The following is a 21,315-nucleotide window of genomic DNA, read 5'->3' as shown; positions in this document are numbered from 1 at the left end:
ATTTTACAGAGTAATTATAGCTGGAACAAAGGAAGCTCAGTAAATTTTAACACTGGAGCTTTTTTTCTTCTTTGGAAAAAAAAGAGAAGGTCTGATGTTCATTTCTAAATTCTAACAAATACTTTGATTATACTAAGCTTTACCACATCTGGCCTTGAGAGCTTTGGACTTCATCCAGTTTCCTGTGGAACTAGAGGAAATCCAGCTCAAAACTTAAGTTGTGCTATTTCTAAATGGCATAATACATTCTGCCAATTTATCTACCATTTTCCTCTGTGTGATTTGGTAACACAACTGAAGTAATTTTCCTGAAGAACAGAAGCAACTCCCCTTTTGTTTATTTAAAACTGCAAATAATTCCTCAGTGGTACACCCAAGATTTAAAATAAGGGACAGTAGTTGATTATTTTATTATTTCTTTGTTTTCTCTTGGAAAACATTCCTTTAAGAATTACAGTGCATCTAATCTACACCTATAGTAACCTAAATAGAATGGGTTTGTGTGGAGAGGAATTCAAGAACCTATGACAACTACTAGCAATGGCAAAGCAAGCTTTTACCCTAAAGCATGATACACTCTGAAGGCCGTGGTCTTGCAAAAACTTAGCACATGAATAGTCCTACTAAAGCAAGGCTCAGTCATAGGCTTGTTCACTCGTGGAGTTTTCTTTTATTTATATATATTTTTAGGCAACATATTATAAAAGATGGAAGGAGGAAACAAACCTGTAATATGAGGTGAGCTAACCATCAATGTACGCACATAGCTCTTGACGCAGCATCTCAACACAGAGAAACCTCAGGGGCCAAACTAAGTTTGTGTAGCAAAGAGAAATTGCTCAAGGTTTTTCAACTTAATGGCAAACAGCAATGCTCCCAAGTGAACAACTTTCCTCTCTAGTGCAATACCTTGCCGATGTGACTAAACCTAAAAATAATTTCTAAGAAAAGGTTCCAGCATTTAACATAATGTATGTACTGCCTTTCTAACCCTTTTTTCACTCATTGTCAAATGAAGATGTGAAGAATTACATAACAAACAAAAAAAAAGAAAAAAATTAACTTAATTTACACAACCAGTAAAAAAAAAAAAAAGTTTAAAGCAATGATAGAAAAATAATATAAAGGCTAGATACATTAAATGCCAGTTCAACAGTACTAAGCTTTGGTAGAACAGGTAAAGAGCATAGCACCAATAAATTCCAATGTCAATACATGCTTCAGTATGCATGAGCTGTGATGAAAATGTAAATTTTGGCAAGAAAAGTAGTGTATGTTCCCTGACGCCACAGTTTCATTTCAACATCTAACAAAAAGTCTTTGGGCTCTTTCACTTGTCGTTGAAGATAGACAATGCCTGTGTATGAGTTCAGCCTTCGAGTGCTGAAGTAGTTTTCTTCATTTCCTTTGTTGATAGTGAGGATTATGTTGTCTCCGGCATAGGCAGGCGATGGTCCAATACGGAAAATATGAGCTGGGACCATGATATTAGTTTGGAAGTTCAGCTGGTAGTAGGTAATGCGCACTGGGGTATTTTGGCAGTCCAGATAATTAAAGCAACTGATTCGTTCACACCTCCTAAGAGAAGCAAGATGAAAAAAAAAAAATCAGTGTCCTTGTAATAGCAGGTAAAAATATATGCATTTCAGAGAAGTGCAAAGTCAACAAAGTCTTCATCCTGTGCTAAACAAAGAGGAGCACCAAACTTCAGCTGTGTAATTACTATTTGCTTGTTCTGCTTTTACAGTGCCCATAAAGCATTGGCAAATGATATAATTGTCAGAGTACAACAGTGGAAGACAATGATCATGGGCAGGAATAGATGTGTTGGGAAGCTCCACAGCAAGAGCCAAAGTCATGCTGCAAGCAGCACAGAGCTTGTCTGTGATACATCATTGACAGCACAAGCTTGGGACAGTGCTCCAAGAAAACCAAAACAAGGGAATGGAAAGCAAGCTCCTCAAGCAAAGCTTCTAATTCTATAAGGCAGGAAAAGTATGTTTTAAGTCATAAAGCAACTGTGATTTCCTACGGTGAATATGGCTTTGCACTTTTCAAGGAAGGAGATTCTCTCCATGCTCCTCCATATTTCTGTCTTTCCTCTGGCTTTCTAAAGTGCTGGCAGCCATTGAGACAGGAAGATTTTGGGGACCCGAGACCTCTCAGTGGTTTAGGAACCCGGTGCTACTAGTTACAATGTTTCTGGAACCTGTCAAGCTTCTTATCCTGCCCCCCTTCAACATTTCAACCACCCCTGAGGAAATGCAATTTTTATATTAAACAGGGAACCCTAAAACCACTATGAAAGTGGTGCACTGAGCAGCCTAGCAGTTACTGCAATAATATAAGCAACAGGGAGTATTTTCTTAAACTTAAATGCAAACAGAGTCCTTTTAGAGATGTGGCAAGCATGGGAAAGCATGACTGAAGCTCCAGTGACTGCTGTTACAGCAGCTGGAGAGCAGAGAGGCCCTAGAGTTTGGAAGAAGAGGGAAAAATGGACAGAAACTCTGTATTTGGAAAGTCTTGTTGCTCCAACTCTAACCATGTACAACCACCCCCAAGGTAAAGCACTACGTAACAGTCCACAGCCAGGGGACAAGGCTGCTCAGTTTGCTGCACCCCGGTACTTACATGTCAGACACTTTTCTGTAGTTGGAAGGGCACTCGAAGGACAGGCAGCGGAAGCTGCCCTGGATGTTATAGCAAGACTCTGCAGCTGAACAGTTATGGGTTCCTATTGCACATTCATCGATATCTAAGAAGAAATCCAAGGGAAAAGATAGGGTAAGTAATCACAACTTGGCTGCAATATGTCTTCCGTGGAAAAAAAAAATTCCTTCCTTGACATTATCAGTTAATAGAAGTTGACGGTACCATTCAGTGTTGTATGCAATAAACAAGGGAGCCCACTCTTCTTTGTGAGCAGCATGTGATCCTTTCCATGCTTTGGGACAGAGACCTTCCCTTGCGTAGCAGAGGCCGTGGCCAGCTGCAACCACCCATGGCATGGCCAGGGCTGGCCTTCTGCCACGGGGAGGTTTGCTTCTTTACATGTGCTTTGCAAACATTTCCACACTCCTTACAATCTAGCTATTCTTATTCCAGACACTTCTGACGCAACACAGCGTTTAACTTTCAGTGGAGAATAAGCATCAGAAGGATAAAAGTTCTTAAAACTCAAGATCCTCCTGTCTTGCAGCTTCCTTCTGCAATAAAACAAAACATTGAAGGTTCAAAACAAACACGAACATCTAGACTGAACTGTCGAACTGTCTGTGTTGTTATTTTCTCTCTTGCTCCTGATGTGTCAGAGATCTGTCATTAGGAATATTATAAGCTAGGCTGAAAGGGAACAGAATAATAACCAGATAGAGGCAGTCTGAGACAGAGGAAACCCAAACTCCTCAGACCACCCCGCAGCTGCTGTTCACCCCCCAGCTGCTGTGTAAGATTTCCTCAGCAGTTCCGAAGGAAGATAGTTTTTAAACAGTTTCCTGAAAGTGATGGGCCAACTTTACCAGCTTCACAGGTCAGTGGTAGTCCCTGAACCACAGTTCCTTGCCTAGGGCTATGTCTTGCAAGGTGTTTCTAAACAACGCTCATATGCTGTTCAGCATGAGCACAGTGCACGTGCAGTAAGTCAGTAGCTGGGAAAGCAGCTAAGTGGTCTCACATGGCAGAGCTCTGCATGGACCTGTGCACACTGCAGGCACTGTGTGTGAGCACCAAGGACAGTCCTCAATGAAAGGGCACTGCTATAAACCCCTCACACACTGCCTAGTGTGTGTGACTGTAATGGATCCTCCTTCATGGAGGAGGTTGTAAAACACCCGCACACCCCACTCCAATGAGCATCCCCCAGGTTACCCAGCCTGCAGGAGGGGACACCCCTCCCCAAAGGGATCCCATAAAACAGACTGGGGAGGGACACCCTATGCCTGCCTACACGTTTGTCATTCACATCCTATTGCTCGGCTAAGTTATAAGTAAAAAGTTATCCCTCAGGAATAAACAAATGCCATCAGGACATAACTGACTGCTGTTAAAAGCAAACTGGGGTTTCTCACTGCCTTTTGAGAGTTGATGAAGCTGGGCTATGTCAGCAGAAGGATTTATCCATGCACGGAGGTTGCTCTGGATTGAAGTAGGGGTCAAATACAAATCAAAGTAACCACTGCTGTACAGCTACGTAATCCAGGAGACCTAAGCTCCACCAGCCTGACTATTACAAAATATGGGAACTTAAGAACAACGTTAGAACAAGAGTCACATTTATATATATATATATATATGTTTGTATATAGAAATATCTCCCCATTATAAGTAAAGTTGCAGAAGGCAACGGAGAACATTTAAAGCTCAAAGACACTTAATGGGGCCTGGAGCATAAGTGTGGTTACCTAAATAACACATATGTACAAGCCCAAGCCATGGACCTTAAAATGCTGAAAACCAGATGCAATAACAAGAATCCAGCTTGAGCAGAAAATATTGGCAAAGACCTCACAGTCACATTGTGTACTCCCAAATGTCTAGACTACGCACGGAGGCTTTAAAATTAAATAAATGCTAACAGACAAACCATGTGAACTGTGCAGGACTCCACAATTCTGCCAGTTGTCACAGAGGAGACAGACTCTTTGGAGGAAAACTATAACTTCCCTCTGCCTCCATTCCCCTGGGATGAGAACTGATCTCATTCACTGCACTGACTGGTTTGAAAGTCTTGCAAAGAAAAGTATACAATAGGAAGTAAGAGAGAATCAAAGTAAATTAAATCCCTTGCTGGTTCTCAGAAGTGCCCCTAGGTGAAAAGAAAATTTCTTCCATATTGCAGTCATTGTCATGAAAACACTCACTTCACCAGTTTGGCTCTGCTGCAAAATACCATACACAGTTTCTCCAAAAAGATCCATATGTTGAGATTGTTATATGAGATTCAGCTCGTTCATCTGAAAAAGGGTACAAAGAACATACCACCCATAACTCCTCAGAACCGGTCAGATGATGAGCAAGTGAGGCCAAATCCTCACCTGGTGGAAACCAGTATAATCTTCTTGAGTTTAGTCCAGCTGACATCAGCTCACAGACTGTTTCTCTGAGCATGTGTTCAGAAGACCTCAGTGCATAAGCCTGCCCAAACCTGTAACTACACGCTTGTAGAGCTCACAAGTCTGCACTGCTGTCTGTGAGCTCTAAAAGCTCACAAGTCATGCGCTGGCTTTTTTGCATGACTGCATAAAAAAAAAAAAAAAAAAAAAAAAAAAGAGAGAGAGAGAGAGAAAGAAAAAAAAGAGGGGGGCCACATACCCAAGGGGTTACTTCCAAGGCCTGACCAAATGCCAGCTTACCCAGCCATCCACAGAGCTGCTACACATCTGCTAAGTTTTGCAAGTAGACTTCACCCTCTAAGAAGGGTGCATGTCCCGGATGGTATAGGATCTTTGAAAAGTTTTTGCAAGCATTAACATATAACTCTTAGCAGAGCTAGTCTATACAATAGAAGCCATTTGCACAAAGGATGAGCATGCAGTGAGGATTTCACATGACAGACAAAGCAATTGCAATCCCTAGGTCCATATGGCAAACATTTTTCTTTCACCTCTAGCACTTGGAGCACCCTGGGTACCTCCAGCTCAGGAGAGCTGTGCTGGCAGATTAATGCAGTGACTCACACTGTTAACTCTGGAAGACATCCTCGTCTCAAATCTCAGTGCTGGCAGAAGTGGCAACTAACCTGCCAGCACTGAAAATTAACAGAAAAAAAAAAACAAAACAGGAAAGTTATAGCTGCAGGTTTTCTAAAGGTGACTTTTACATAAGGATTTAAATGCACCTGGATACATCTGAAGTTGGGTTCTGAAGGCATACTCAAAAACATATTAAAAAAAAAAAAAAGCTTGGAAAGATTCTCTTTGTCATTTAGTTTAATTCTCTGCTCCAAAGGCAGGATCAAGTATGCTTATGCCATTCATGATTTACACAGCGCAAATTCACTACAGTTACCACTAAGAAGAGAAATTAAGCACAGGAGAATAGGAGATACCTAACCAAAAGTTCTGTGAAGGGTTCCTGAAAAACTAAAAGCAGGAAATGCCTGGTAGTTAGCGTAACTGACTGCAGGAATGCATGTAGAGTACATAAAGGTAATCAGGTCTTCAATCATCATTACACAGTCAGTGCATCCTCTGGAAATGGGGGATTTTTACTTCAAAACCAGACAGCTGCATACCAGATGAAAAACACGAGGCACCCAGAATATGTTTCTATAATCCTGAAGAAAAGGGGTGTGTGGGAGGAGGATACATGTCATTTACACTAACATCTCCAAATACCAACGTATTTAAGCCTATGTGGCAGACTCCTGAATGTTCCAATCCCCATTACAGCTCCTGCATTCTCTTTCCTAGTTTTCTGGGGCAGGAAACTGCAACTTTTAATGAAGCCACAGATTTGAACATCTGGCACCTCTAAATAAACAGATCTGATGAGCCAAGGTGCACATACTGCCTGTGCAAGCAATCAGATGCCCCTGTTTGGATGATGAAGGGAGCTCCCTTAGGAATGCACTTAACCAGCTCACATCTATAGCTGCCTCACTACTTGTTTATAGCACGGGAAAAAAAAAAAAAAAAAAAAAAAAGACATTGTAGATACCAATATCTGTCAATTTTGTCAAATACTGGCTTTTTAACAATGACTAATATCCAAAATGGAGATTTGATTGAGTAATTGTAATGTCTTAGATCATTCCAAGGATTAAACCTTCATGACATAATGCTTTCAGTTCATCAAGCTCCTCATTACCTCGACAGGTTCTTCCATTTGCTGCCATGGTATATCCCTGCTCAGGACAAGCACACTGATAACTACCAGGAACATTCACACAGCGGAAAGTACAAAGAATGCCTGCACTTTGCGTGCACTCATCAATATCTGGAAAACAAACAAACAACAACAACAAAAAACACCAAAATTACAAACACATTAAAAAAAAAAAAAAAAAAAAAAAAAAAAGAAAGAACAGTCACCTCAAAAGTGTGGCTGTAGAACACCAGGAAGTTCTTATATGGCAAATTTATAAAATAAACTTAAACATTTATAAAATATTCTTAAAAAATGCAACCATGAAGGTTTGATATTGGTCTTGGACAGCTGATTGTGCTTTCTGAAATGTTGAACATGAGTGCTTCATGGACTCACGGAAGAGCACAGTAAGTCTTGGCACATCTGGGTATGAAAATCTCATTGCGGTACCTCTGAAATTCTTCCTGTAGGATTGCTTGGGGAGCTGCCTTGTGCTTGGAAGAACATGGGTTTCTTCAGCATTTCTTGAACAGAGACTCTCCAAAGCATGTGTCAGTATTGGTAGCTTTAAGAGGAAAAGGTGAAACCCTTCCTGCCTCCATTCTGATCACTCTGCAACCCACCACCAGCAGAGCAAGCCCTCACCCAGCCTCGGCAAAATGTTTTAGCCTGTGCAGTATAAATAAATATCTCTTCCCTCCTAACTTTTTCAGTCATTAGCTGTAGCCCATGAATCAGTAGTGTCACTGGTTATATGGTCACACAGACATCTTCCAGCCCCAAGTAGGCATGAAAATGAACTGAATTTTCCAATAGCTGGAGTTCTCTTTTGCTTTCTCTGCAGCGGGGCGTAACTCACAATCATCCTCAGGCATCACCTGTGCAGCACTAGATGTTGTGGAAATTTGGACAGCACTTGCTGTTAAAGAGTGTGCACGTACTTAATTTGGCCTGACCAAGCAGCAGCCTTACCTTTACAAGAATGACCATCTTCTGCTAGCTGGAAACCTTGCCTGCAGTAACACTGGTAGGAACCATAAACATTGGCACACTCCTGGCTGCAGGGACTTGCTTCGCATTCATTCACATCTGTATCCAAAAACAAAGGTACAGAAATTGCTACAACAGTTCAGAACAGAATCTTTCACTATTTCTTGCCCCTAAGATCAGCTATTAGATCCTTCTGGACGTTGTGGATAAGGATGTCCCCCAAATTTGAATTTGTCCCCCAAAGATGTGTCTGCTCCCTAGACAGGATGCCAAGAAGCATAAGGATGTGAATTCCACCTAAATTTCATTTCTATATATGCCAATGTAAACATATATATGCATATAAACATTTGTTTCAGACTTTATCCGTTACAGTTAATTAAAAATCTGTAACCATTGCCTAAGAAATCATGGAAAGCTTCAGAAAATTCCATTCAATTCAAAATCTACTTTTTCTTTCAAGTTTTGTCACTACTAAGATTCATTTTTAATAAAATTTGAATGAAAAGTCTCCTATTTCAACTGTATTATATTCTTTTTCTCTCATCTGGAAGGAAAGGAAAAAGTATACGAGTGAAAGGAAGAAAGTGGAGAAGCAAAAGATGAAATAATGAAAGCTTCGTTCTAGATGAAATATTTTAAATTAAATCCAAAAGCTCCTAGAGAATTTTTGGGTGTTTAAATCACAGCAAAAGTGACTGCAGAAGAAAATATGTGCCACTATAATATTTTGATTGCTGCACACTCTATATATTTTAAAAACAATAATTTACATCAGCTTCAAAATTTTGATAAAAGAAAATAAAGTAAGACTAAGAGAGATTTTCATTGCAGTGAGAGCTGATTAATTTGTAAACATTGTAAACATCCAAACCACATATATTGGAAGGCTTCTCATAAGAGATGCTCTTTAACTCCAGAAGAGCGTCTCAGCATTCACTAAAACCACAATGCCTTCTGCTCTTTATACTTCAGTACTTTCCAAAGTCCAATTACCTAAACAAACCATCTGACATAGCTTCTAAATGGTGACTGTGCTGGGGAAGGCACAAAAGCAGAGGTCGAACATTAACAGCCAATCATTTAGCCATTTTATTGAGAAAACATGGAAGCTAGAGACTACTGCTATAAATAAGTCGACAGTAAAAAGAAAACAGGGAGAAAGAAACAGTGCCCAGAATGAATCTTTGTGTCTTAAACTTGTAATAATGTACCAACACTTAATCAGCTATGTGGACCCAGCAGCTTTGCCCACCACTTGGGGCACACACACTGCTTGCGTGGGAGCAATGGGGAAGCCTTTCAGGTGCATTGCTGACTGGGTGAGTGCAAGGCACTAGGATCTGACAACTCTTATCTGACAGTCTGAATGTTTAATTCAGCACCTACAAATTTCAGCACGCATACATCACAGGCTTACTTTATTTGCATTTCACCTCAACTTCTCTAGAGTTCCTTAGTTTACAGCACAAATACTTCATGGAAAACATGTCTTGTACCTTCACAGTGCTTCCCATCGTAAGACAGGCGGAAACCAGAAGAACAAGTGCAATGGTAGGACCCAGGGGTGTTCTCACACGTGTGCTGACACAGTCGTCCAGGGTAATTCCAGCACTCATTTATATCTGCCAGGATAACAAACGAATCACCTTATAAACAAAAGCATCAAAGGAGATGCAGGAGGGTGTTTTTAAAAAGTGTCAGAGATTGATTTGCAGAGCATGAAAAGCTGCAACCCCAGGTTTTATGCTGTCTGCCTTTGTGCTCTAATTGGTGTACAGTAGTGATAAAATACAAAATGCTGTATCATGGTCTCTTATGAAGAAAGTTGTTAAGACTTCAGAAAGATAAATTTACACAGCAGGAGAAACGTAACCTATAGGAAAATATTTTGCAGTCGACTTTAATCGATAACCTGCAGCCAAACTAAACCCAAGGACACTTGGTCCATACCCATAGCACAGAGTGGCAGAGCTCTAAGTGGCTGGTTGACTGAACAACAGCTTTTTGGAGGTGATTCCATTATCTTCTGAGACACTGCATTGCAGAACTAATAACTGCACACTACAATAGTGCTAAATACTGCCTTGAGGTCCAAGGCTCAATCAATCAGTTGTTTCATCTGGTCTTGTGCCTTACATACCAACGCAGGTTCTGCTGAATGCATCATACTGATAGCCCATCTTGCAGTCACAGCGATAAGCCCCAGGAAGATTATGACAAATCTGTCCTTCACCACAACGGTGCACACCAGTTTGACATTCGTCCACATCTGCAGAACCAGAGGGAGCAATTAGTTTAAATGCTGTTTTCAAAAATAGATAAATAACTCAGTAACAGGAACAGAAACTGTTAGGGTCGTCCATTGGACAAAGCAGACAGAATATCAGTTTTTCTCACTCTGCTATTCTGAGTCAGCTTTACATATCTCTGAGTTAAACTTCTGAAAAGCAATAAATTATTTTAAAGTCAAAATGACAACTTGAAATGCAGTGGAGCTTTCCAGCATATTCTGCATTTCAATGTAAACACATTTTGATTCTGATCAAACCATGACATTTAAACATCCTATTCTGATGTTCTGCCATTGTGTGAGTCACTTCAAGCCTTTTAAAGCAAAACAAGAACTAGCCAGAAATTCTGCTCATCCCTTGAACTAAAGCAATTGCTATTTTCATCTCCAGCTGCCCTTTCAATGCTGCTTCTGCTGTCTACCTTTTGCTCTTTCCCACTGTTGATCTTTTTTCTTTTCTCAATCAACTCACATTTTTATATTCCTCATGGTCTCTCATCTGAAATGCAATACAAACAAATTAGTTGCTCCTCCACTCACATGCACCACTTCCAACCTCATTTTACAAATCCTCAGATAAAGATGAGAGCTTTCAATACAGGCTGATTTACAGGACTTGCAATATGACTAAATAGCTCATCAGTATTTAACAAATCCCTGTTACCATCTGTGACAAGCATCAAAAAATCTGATTAACCCACAGAAACTGGTATTTCTTCGAGCCCTGAGTGCTGCCATTTCCTAAGCCACCAGATCCTGCTTCCTTCCAATTATAGACATCTTCAACTACTTTGACAATCCAAGCCCCTGTTCATGTCCAATTAATTAGGATGGCAGTCTAAAGCTGGGGGGTTCTCCTTTCAGCAGTGCTTTCAGTCGCTGCCCTGTTTGAAGCCATAAATTCAAATTCTATTTCATTTCAAAGGGTTCCTGGGTGGCTCCACATCAAGCAACAGCCTTGGAGAATGCTCAGGAAAGCAGTCATATGCTGAGTAAATGGCAGAGAAATGGAAACAAGTTACTTATCACAGACACTTGGATTTGGGGAAGTGAGGACTATCAACCCTGGTGAGAGGCGCAGACAAATATTTTCTTCCATACTTTGGCTGAAATTCCTACCAATGCGGTCCCTGCTGGCACTGGGGTTAGCGATGGCAGGGATACCACTCGCCCAGCAAGGGATTCCTGACAGGCTCACAGATTTCTGCGGACACACTGTCCTCTCATTTTTTTCTAAGAGCAAAGGTAGCATCGGACCAAGGAAGTTTTAAAATGCAAATAAACATCTGTAAATTGTTTTATTTGCAATTAATTCATACTGCAACCATTTCATGAGTTTGTCCAAAATTATGTATTCCATTGCTTTCAGCCTTTAATTAGTTCTCAGATATTATCTCATCAGGATTACACTAAATTACACTGGATGCTGGAATGGTGGTAACCCTAAAAACTTCAGGCTCACCAGGCTTAGTGGTGCAAATTTACCTTGTCCTTTTGATTTTGCTGAAACAGGCCTGATTAAAGTCAGCTTAAGAAATGTCTCTATACAACAGCTGAGACAGACACGTATTTTGGACCTTCCTTTTGTAACAGCCATAATATTTCAGGCTGCTATATAAGACAGCAAATGAGACTGCACTACTATGTCCTAAGTTTAGGAAACAACCCCCTGGAACTATATTAGGAAGGTTTCTCAATTTCTTCAGCTACATGCGAACTGTCCCTGTCTTCTGCTGCTTCCAAATCTTCCTCACTTTCTCACTGGCAAAGGATAGCCTGGAGAGCCCTGGGAGAAAAATCATGATGGGCAGCAAAGAGCAAAAAGCAGAAAGTGGAAGCTTTTTTGACTGGAGTCTTCTGTCTACACCACTAGTTTTGTCTGCAGGTCAATAGCTGTGATCAAATTAATAGACAGCCTCAAACATAGCTTCTTCCACCATCACAAAAGCATATTTTTTATTTTCTACCCTTCCTTTTATTCAATGGGAACTTAAATAAAAATCTTTAGGATATCATCACTAGCAGAAGTGCTGATTTGCCATGTCTTTATTTTTTCAGCTCTCACTTTATGATTTCCTACCCCATGTAACACAGGACATAGGGAATTCAAAAGTACATAGCCAGCCTTACCAAGAATCAAGCTTTCAGTTCCCTTGTGCCTACTGGGCTCGTTCATGGAACAAATGTTAATAAGACATGAAATCTGCTATTTTGAGTCAGTAACTCCATATATACATTGGAACAAATACAAACCAGTATTGAGACACATGCCAGCCTATGTGACTATTTCAAGATTCTTTTCAAAAACAAATGAGAATTTATCCTAAATGTGCACAACTGGATGTGAAAGGGAAACACCATTTATAGTGCTCCAAAGAACATTCATTTATTGCTACCCCTGTGAGTCCACAAATTCAGTGTTTCCAATTTGCTGCCTCCCACAGATTCAGATCATACTGCTTACAGTGAGATACTGTACAAAACAGCAAAGGATCATGATTTTGACTGACAGCATGAGATTAAAAAGTAACTAAATTATATTCACTCCAGAAGGGAAGCCAGTAAATCCCATATGCAGTCAAAAGCAATGTCACCCAGTGTACCCAGAGGAACTCCTTGCAGCAGTGAAGCATCCTGGAGTGCAAACAAATCATTGAACTGCTTGGACAGCAAATTCCCATTCCTCAACTAACTTTATGAAGCTGGAGGTAATTCAAAACAGTTATTTTAGAACTGAAATGTACTTTTTCCTCTAGGAAGACACCCTAGCAGAGACTGAAACCTGAGTTTACCGATGCATCGTGTTCCATCCTCATTGGAGTGGTAGCCTCTGCTGCATGTCAGTGTGTTCCTTTGGCAGGTGTAAGATCCAACAGTATTGATGCAGTTGAATCCTGGTTTACATGGCTCAGGGAGAGATGTGCATTCATTAATATCTAGTGAAAAGAAATGAATTAGAATAGTGAGAGAAGCTATTTAACCCTTCTGGTCTGTTTTCAGCGCTTGCTTCTTTTTCTTCATTTTAATCTATCATTAATCCAAAGATAAATGCTGATGAAGGTCTGCCATGGTACCAGTTTCAAATTCATTACACACATCTTTAAAAGAACAGCAATGTTTAAATTAAGTTTGCAGCAGGATTTAAGGAAAATTACATGTAGTCAATGCAATTTTAGCCTTGGACAGTCTAAAAGAAACAGGTGTTGGCCAGTACTGCTGCACATATTACAAACATATTGCCGGTCACACTTACCAACACAGTTTCCCTCAGGGTCTTGTAAAAATCCATCCATGCAACGTTGCTTTGACTCACAGTAAAATGATCCTTCTGTATTCTGACAAACGAAGTTCACTTTACAACTGTGAGTTCCTCTCTCGCATTCATCAATATCTGTTAATCACATCAAAATACCAACTTGTGACTAGTTAAACTGTCACTGCCAGTAGCCATACTGACTAGTTTAGAACTTCTTTTCTCAGAAACAAGCATCACTTAAATGAGAACCCAAAATTGCCTTTAGGAAATCTGAGGTTTGGATGTATTTTCTCTTGAGCACCCACTTCAGCACAGGCTTCAGAACGTGGCAGGTTGTCCTGCCACAAGTCTGAGCCCTCCTGCTGTGCTCACAGCATCTCCTGCAACCACAGATCCTGAAACATCTGCGGTTTTAAAATCCTAAAGGCACAAATGGAAACAAGGAATAAAGGTGCACAAAATGTATACTAGACTATTTCAAAAGCAAAATAATCTCTTGTACCTTATGTACCACAAGAATTCTAGGTATAAACTGGCCTCCTTTAAAGTTGATAATAAAAGGGAACCTCGCTTGGGCGGGGCTGGGATTTCACTTTGTGCATAGCAATACATGTATACTATATGTACTTAAGTACACAGAACAAACACTATCCAATTCAGAAAAGTATTTTTGGGGAAGAAAAAAAAAAAAAAAAAAAATGCAAGGTAGCACTATTAGTAACAAATTTCACTTTTCTTCCTTGCACTGCAGCCAGAGCTCAAGACAGCTTTCTCATTTTTGTTATGTATATGAACTTCTGCAATCATGGTCACCAACGTAATGGCTACTACCTAGGTACACTGAACACACTTCCTTTTTTACGGAAGAGGCTTCAAACTCATAAAGCTTCTAAGTTATAAATTTAGTTTCATACTTACAAATCTATACCCAACTGATCTGTCCCGAGTAACTGCGCAGATCAGCTGCTATTGAGGCTTTGCTTCAATTTCCCAATTGAAGAAGCCCCACCTAAGATCAGACATCAGCTATGAACATGTCCAATGATATCATGAACATTTAGTCTTGTATGCCATTAATTCTAAGGCTACTTAAAAAAATATGTGAATTTTATAATCTAACTTAACTCTAAGATTAGAAAGCCATTTAGATTGCTAATAAATGTTAGAAATGCCAGAGAATCAAGCAGAAGATGACTTTCACAGACAGCCTCTTTAAGTAACCCAAGGTTTACTCATGACAGAGTAATGAGTAAATATCTGTATGGAAAGCAAGATTTCAGGTTATTTCTATTTTATAACCTTATGCTACATGTCAAGAGCTCTTTCTTCGGCATCTCTTACTCCAGGAAGCTCTTTTTAGTATAAGATTTAGCAGCAAATAGCTCTGGCTTTTGCCCTGAAAGGCAGGGCACGCGTCTGTTGCATGCACACACACTGCAGAGCAGCGTCTGCTAAGCTGCCACTGCTGGGGCTCACTCCTCTACCAGAGCCCTACACAGACCAAGGAGGGGGAGGTGACGAATAGCTTCTTAACCCCGTGACCATTCCAAATGTAAATAAATGCAGACAGACATCCTAAACACAGGAAGGACCGGTCTGAGTCAGCCCCCTGATCCATGCAGGCTGTGTTTCAGTCTCCAGCAGCATACAGGATCAGCCCCTTCAGAGGAAAGCAGAGCTGCCCAGGCCAGCATAACAGGAATTCCTCCATCAGCAAGATCTTACCCTACCCCCTTAAAAACAGGGCATATCCTAATTCACAAGGTTTCATATGTTGTCTAAATTATTTATAGTTATTTTTGGAAATTATTTCAAATAAATGAATGTACTGAAGGGGCTTATGAAGCCAAATGTTTCCACAATGTTCAGTCTTTTTTAGTTCAATCCTCATTATCACAGACCAGCAAGAATAGAATGTTTTGTAATCCCTTTCCTTTCCTTCCTGATAACAGCAATTGCATCAGCCGAAAAACACTTGTCTTACCAACACATTCTCCATCCTTAAGTTCATAACCTGGCTGACAGCTCAATTCCTGGAGACATTTAAATGATCCCATCGTGTTGACGCAGTGTTCCCTCCGCTGGCAGGTGTGCGTATCTGTTACGCATTCATTAATGTCTACAAGAAACAGTTAAACAATTCAGTGCCTCATATTTATGAAGAAGTCTGCCTCTTCTTGCTCTCTTTTGGAAGGAGTCAAAAGCTCAATTGAAACCATTTCTTCCAAAAGATATTTGATACAGACTTTGCTAGTGTTCAGATGAAAGATGTTTTATTTCAGCACCTTTTGTTAATGCCAAGTGACTCGAGAGATACAAATCACAGAGAGATTTCCTCCTCCCCCCACCCCTCCCCAAATGTGCAGTGCATGGTGCAGGACAAGGGACGGACAGAACTGATGAAATGCAGCAGTGGGCAGAGGGATGATAACCGGCTTCCCATTTACCAGATAGAAACCTCCTGGATAACTGAGTGAGAAAATGATTCATGCTCATTGCTCGTTACCAGGTTTTCCTAGCTTGGGCTACGTATCAGTCCTGCTGCTTCGTGCCAGATAGACGGGAGCCGCCGGTGTGAAACTGCTGGAAGAGATAGGTACTGAAACTGCCTGCCTCACTGCCGGTGGAGCCACGGACTATACTTATTTCCTAAGGAATAACAGCATTACAACCGGGTACGCAAGAAAATAGGGAGAGAGAAACCTTGAAGGCTCAGTCAAGTTTGTAAATTTATATTTACATCTTTTAAGAGATCTAATTTCAGCAGGAAGAACACTGAAAAAGTTATTTAAAAAAAAACACACTTTAATACCAGATCATGGAATGTAGGACACAATCTGGGAAAAAAAAAAAAAGAAAAAAAGCCATACATAGGCTCAGATAAAATCATTTCAAATTCAGATTTTGCTTAATAATGAAAGCAAGGGATGACATGATAAGCAAGTACAAACAACAAAAATAAGTAGAGCTTGGGAAGAGAAACTTTCTTTCTATTCCACACAAAATCTGACACTTCCACAGATCTGGATAAAGCTGACATGTATTTCTTGAACAAACAAAAGCCACATGTGACCATAACCACTACCAATATCTGGCTTCTCTGCACATGAAGCTGTTTTCAGATCACACAATAAAGCAAGCGTTGTTTAAATAAGATTCTTGTTTTGGCCATAGAACGTAATTCCCAGATAAGCACATCAGAGATATTACTTCCCCCTGCAGAGTATGAAAACAGGAAAAGCCCCTTTAAAAGCTTTTCTTCTTCAGTAATGTGTCAGCTTTTTCTCTGCCAAACAGATGAAGAAGAGCACCAAGATATTTCTGTTCCTGCTGAAGTCATCTAACTGGTGACATTCAAGGAGTTTTGTAAGGCCAGCATGCCAACTTGGTGCCCATTCACTTTTTATTTGTTGGGTTGATTTTTGGTTTTGTGTCAATTCAGTTTTTGGTTTTGTTAGCTACTGCTATTCTTCATGTGCTGGGCACTTGGCTTCCAAAGTCACCTAATCGATCCATGGCAGGGTCACTGCTGTCAGCTGGATAGCTTTCCGCCTGTCCCACAGGGTGTTTGTACACTTCCACTGAGAGGCAGGTACTGCCCCCTTCTAAAGCTTTTGCAGGGTTATGTCTTCCTAATGCGCATCCAGCCTCCCAGTTGCTACACATTAGTGTGAAGCATGGACACCAGTACTCTTCTAACTGGCCTTGGGGGGAAAAAACAAAAGCAAAAAACCTCACGTGCTGGGAGAAGAATATGAGCTGCTGGGAATCTCTCTCACCTAACCAGATCTAGTTCTTAAATAAAATTGAGATACTTAAAAAAAAAAAAAAAAAAAAAGACAAAAAATGGCTGTGAATAGCCACTTAACAGGATACAAATTAGTGCAAGTCTTTCCAATGATTTAAGAGGCTATACAACAGATCTGCAATTATTATCTTTTCTTGCAAACCACAAAGGGCCTTCTCATATAAACAAATTGTCAGCACTACACTGCATCTTATGAACTTAAGTCACTTTACTATATCAAAAAAGCCACTAGGAGGAAAGTATATTTGTCTGCAATACTTAAGTACTTAAGTACTATAGGAAGTATTCCACCTGAATAGAAAGTGCAGAGAGGTAAAAAGAGGATTAAGACTTCGCAGGAAAAAAATACATGTAATTTAAGGGTTTTGGTTGTATTTTTTATTCAATTTTCAAAATTCTAAGTACTTGAAAAAATAAGTGCAGCTGGCCAGAAAGCATTTTAGGAAATTAAAGTTATAGAAACTAGAAGATTGCATACCAGATCTTTGCTTTCAATGAAAGGTTTGTGCACAAGTGATACACTGACAATCGCTAGCACCTAATGTTTGTGACACCGGCTGAGATGCAAGGCTTGGCCCTGCCCTGCCCAATGTTAGGGCACGAACCTCCATTTCTGATATTGGACTGATCACCAGCCCACCACTGCTTCATTTTCATTAAACATACATGCCGATTTTCGGTGTTCTCCCCCTCCTCCCCTTTTTTTGAGTAGCTTCCCAAATGGTTATGGCACAAAAGGGGATCTCAGAAGAACTGCAGCACCTTTCCCATGTGTTCCTGTCAGCCCACGCTGCTGCTGTTATCATCAATGCCTATCACAAAACTGCATCCCTCAGCATCACGGTAGGAAAAGGCATCCCTGGCGATTACAGCCACAGTTTGCGCTGGGGCAGGTACACGAGCACCTGAAGTGGCTCCATTCAGCCCAGGATGCTCCTAGTGTTATTTTGCTCTACCATCATGGCACAAGATAGAGGGGAGCAAGGACAGAATACATTTTCTTAAGGCCTTTTGTCCTTCCTACTGATTACTCATAAAATCAAGAGTGTCCATAACCTGTCTGCCTTCAGTACTGGAAACCAACTCAACAAGTCAATCAGATGATGGACAGAACACTACGGAAAACAAAAAGTTATATTTCCAGTTTAAAGCAAAGTTAATACTCAACCTTGGACCAACTGCTGTCTTCACCCAACACAGTTAAAACTGAGGTAGGGTGAGATTTTATTTATAAAAACAGGAAAGAAGGAAAAATAATTTAATAATATATTAAAAACAAGTCCAAAAGTTAATTTTGGAGAAATATGAGGGCTACTTTTGTAGCAACAACATTCCATACTTTGTGTCAGTAAAAACCAGAATGAAATTTAATCACATAACACTTCATTTTTCCTGGAATTGTTGTTGCAAACATATGTATGAACCCTGAGTATATCTGTTGTATGTAAGAAACTGACATTTCTGCAAAGCAATATCAACATCTACCTAGTGCCATTTTTTCAACACATACTTCTACATACAAGTAATAGTTTTGCACTTTTTCCCCCCCCCCCTTTTTTTTTTTTTTTTTTTTTTACACAAATGTGAAATGCAGACCTTTTATGGTTCTGCATCTGTAGTTTCTCATGAATTCTCTCTTTTCAAATCACTTCATGTCAATTTATTTTATGGAATACATCTGTTTTATTTAGACCTGTCGCTATTTTGCCACCATCTATCCTGTTTCTTAGTGGCTTTGCTGATGCACAGTCCCTATGGTTCAACAATAAAATGACCAGTTACTGGTCACTCTGGCAGGAGGAAAAGTTTAGATGAGAACAGCAAAGAAAATAAAACCGTAGTCTCCCATCAGCATGCACGTGGGTGGTGGTAATGACTTTGCCTGAAAGTCACCAGGAAAAACAATCCAAGTTAAAAAAGACCCAACCTGGCTCTTATCTCTGGAGAACATGAAGCTTTCAGCCCTAAAGATATTTTAATATCTGTTCACAGTTACACAAAGCTAGAGTGTGCGAGCTGTTTAAACAGCTGGTGACTCTTCATTGTGCGTGGTTGGCTTTCAGGAATTCTGGATATCTGCTCTTGGATGCACCTGGAATTATAATCTTCCACAGTTTGACTAAAGGAAATTCAACAGATAAAAGGTTATCAGCTGTTTTGTTGCTGTGCAAGGGTTGTTCCTCCCATCCCTAAAATATGCAAATAGCAACATAATTAAAACAACAATAGTTAGCAAACAAATTACCAAAGCTTTCCTTATGGTGTTTGAGATAGAACACAAAAGCAGTTAAGCTGGAAAAGGATAACTTAGGCAAATATGGCTGCAAATGAGGCAGTTGCACAAATCAGAAACCACAGTATGCTTGTGGCTTTCCCCTTCGACTAGAAACATAGCAAAAATGTCAAATACAGCAAATGTTCTCCAGGCACCATGCACAGAGCAGGGCTGTATACAAGTAGGGAGAACACAGGATGTATTCTCCCTACTATTCTAACCAACAGAAGGAGAAATATCGAAGTATTCTAGACTGTTTAAAAAGGATACCTGTTTAAAAAAATATATTAGATAAATCTAGAGCTTTATTTTTTAGTGAGGAAGAAGAGGATCTTTTGGCTTTACAAATGAGAGTTGTATCTTCCATTTTATTAGCAATGCCTTAGGTGTATCTTTCATCAATCACAATAAATCACAATATAAAAATAATGTCATGGGGTAGAGGACAGGAGAGGTAGAAAGTGAATAAAAGGAAGCACTTGGAATCTTCTACTGCACCTTCTGCCAAAGTTGCTTACAAACATGCATTAACTTAGTTTCAAAACACTGCTGAGGGATGCAGATAAGGACAGATAAATCCCTACTGCATAGTGCAGAAAAAAACAGCAAGGGATTAATGGCAAGATTTTCCAGAAGAAGAAAGCAAGGTGAGGCAGCTCCTTCAGCTGCTCACTTGCCAGACGGTATGTTCAGAAGTGTGGTACGTGCTGGGGGCTCTGTGAAAGCCATGAAAGGCACCACCCAAACTGTGGCCAAGTGTAAATACTACAGTCCATCTCACAGTCTGGTATTTTAGCTGTAGAGGCTTCCTTCCTTCCAATGTTGTTCTCTCAGCCATTTCATTTAAACTAAATAACTTCATTATTTTGCACGCTCATCAGTATCTCTGATTAAAAAATAATAATCCAATTTTGACAATTTAGGGAACACCCGGAAGACAGTAAACCAAACTTCTGCTCTAAACTATGACATTCTACAGATTTCACTATGCCCCAATGCCATACATTCTCATCACTACAATGAGATCATAGGGCTTTCAAAGACAGGAATAAAACTAAAGCTCTAATACTGCGAGATTGTGACAGTGAGAAAAATAATGTTAAAAACACCAGGAGAAGTTCAGGAATGGAAGAAGGTACATGTGTTCACCCATGACATTATAGCCCCAGCACCACTGCTTTCATTAGCAGCTGGAGGTCTTCAGGTGCTTGGTTTTTCCAAGCATTATCACACAACACTACTGCAGCTCAAGTGCCTTCCAGACTGGCCTGTAGAAAAGTACTCCAAATAGAAACTTTTTCATAAGCTCAGGCACTAGCTGCTTAAAGCAAATGAAATCCTCACAAATACGTTTGTAAAAATAGATTAGTTTCTTACAAGAAGTTAAACAGCAGGGATGATACAGTAAAATTATGATGCATCTTTGACTTTTATACAAAGAAATTTGTGCCAGAATCAAAGGACTGATCTGAATTTTAACATTTCATTATTTTTTTAACAGATCTTTTCCACTGCCTCAACATAGGCAGATTTCTTATGAACTTTGCTGTTTTGTGATGTCTGGGGATTTGGCAGCATTGACACTGTCCAGAGAGATCAACTGCTATAATAGTCAGTTCAGTTTAACAGTCATGAGAACTGCTGTGGTCATCATACATATGAACTTTTATGACTTTCATGCAGTTATTTGTATCTTGAGAATGTATTGCTAGGGAAAAAGCCAAATAGCATACAGCTCATGATGTTAAGTGGCTGAGCAAATGGTGAACATGTGTTTTTACTAACTTGTATTGAAATGTCATATGCAAGATGGCTAGAGAACCTTTTAGTACAAATGGTTTAAATGCATTGCAGAGCATGAAGAATTACGATGCTGTGGTGAA

The 21,315-nt window shown here is 40.0% G+C and overlaps 1 protein-coding gene across 9 annotated transcripts in view; it reads right to left on the bottom strand.

Moving 5' to 3' along the window:
* Window positions 1-404: 404 nt before the first annotated feature.
* Window positions 405-21,315, bottom strand: part of FBLN2 (fibulin 2) — a 112,342-nt gene continuing 91,431 nt past the window's right edge. For all 9 annotated transcript variants that reach the window (XM_082768348.1, XM_082768341.1, XM_082768349.1 and 6 more), the window contains 9 exons: window positions 15,334-15,468; window positions 13,347-13,484; window positions 12,886-13,029; window positions 9,944-10,072; window positions 9,300-9,425; window positions 7,783-7,899; window positions 6,811-6,939; window positions 2,635-2,758; window positions 405-1,578 (listed from right to left, as the gene is read on the bottom strand). In XM_082768348.1, the coding sequence (XP_082624474.1) occupies window positions 1,221-1,578; window positions 2,635-2,758; window positions 6,811-6,939; window positions 7,783-7,899; window positions 9,300-9,425; window positions 9,944-10,072; window positions 12,886-13,029; window positions 13,347-13,484; window positions 15,334-15,468 (1,400 nt within the window). In that variant the 3' untranslated portion in view covers window positions 405-1,220. The remainder of the gene's footprint in view (window positions 1,579-2,634; window positions 2,759-6,810; window positions 6,940-7,782; window positions 7,900-9,299; window positions 9,426-9,943; window positions 10,073-12,885; window positions 13,030-13,346; window positions 13,485-15,333; window positions 15,469-21,315) is intronic.

This window comes from Aythya marila (assembly GCF_965140915.1).
Source record: "Aythya marila genome assembly, chromosome: 10".
Taxonomy (NCBI): Eukaryota; Metazoa; Chordata; class Aves; order Anseriformes; family Anatidae; genus Aythya; species Aythya marila.
Note: the sequence above shows the minus strand (reverse complement) of the source record. Positions and strands in the feature narration are given on the sequence as shown.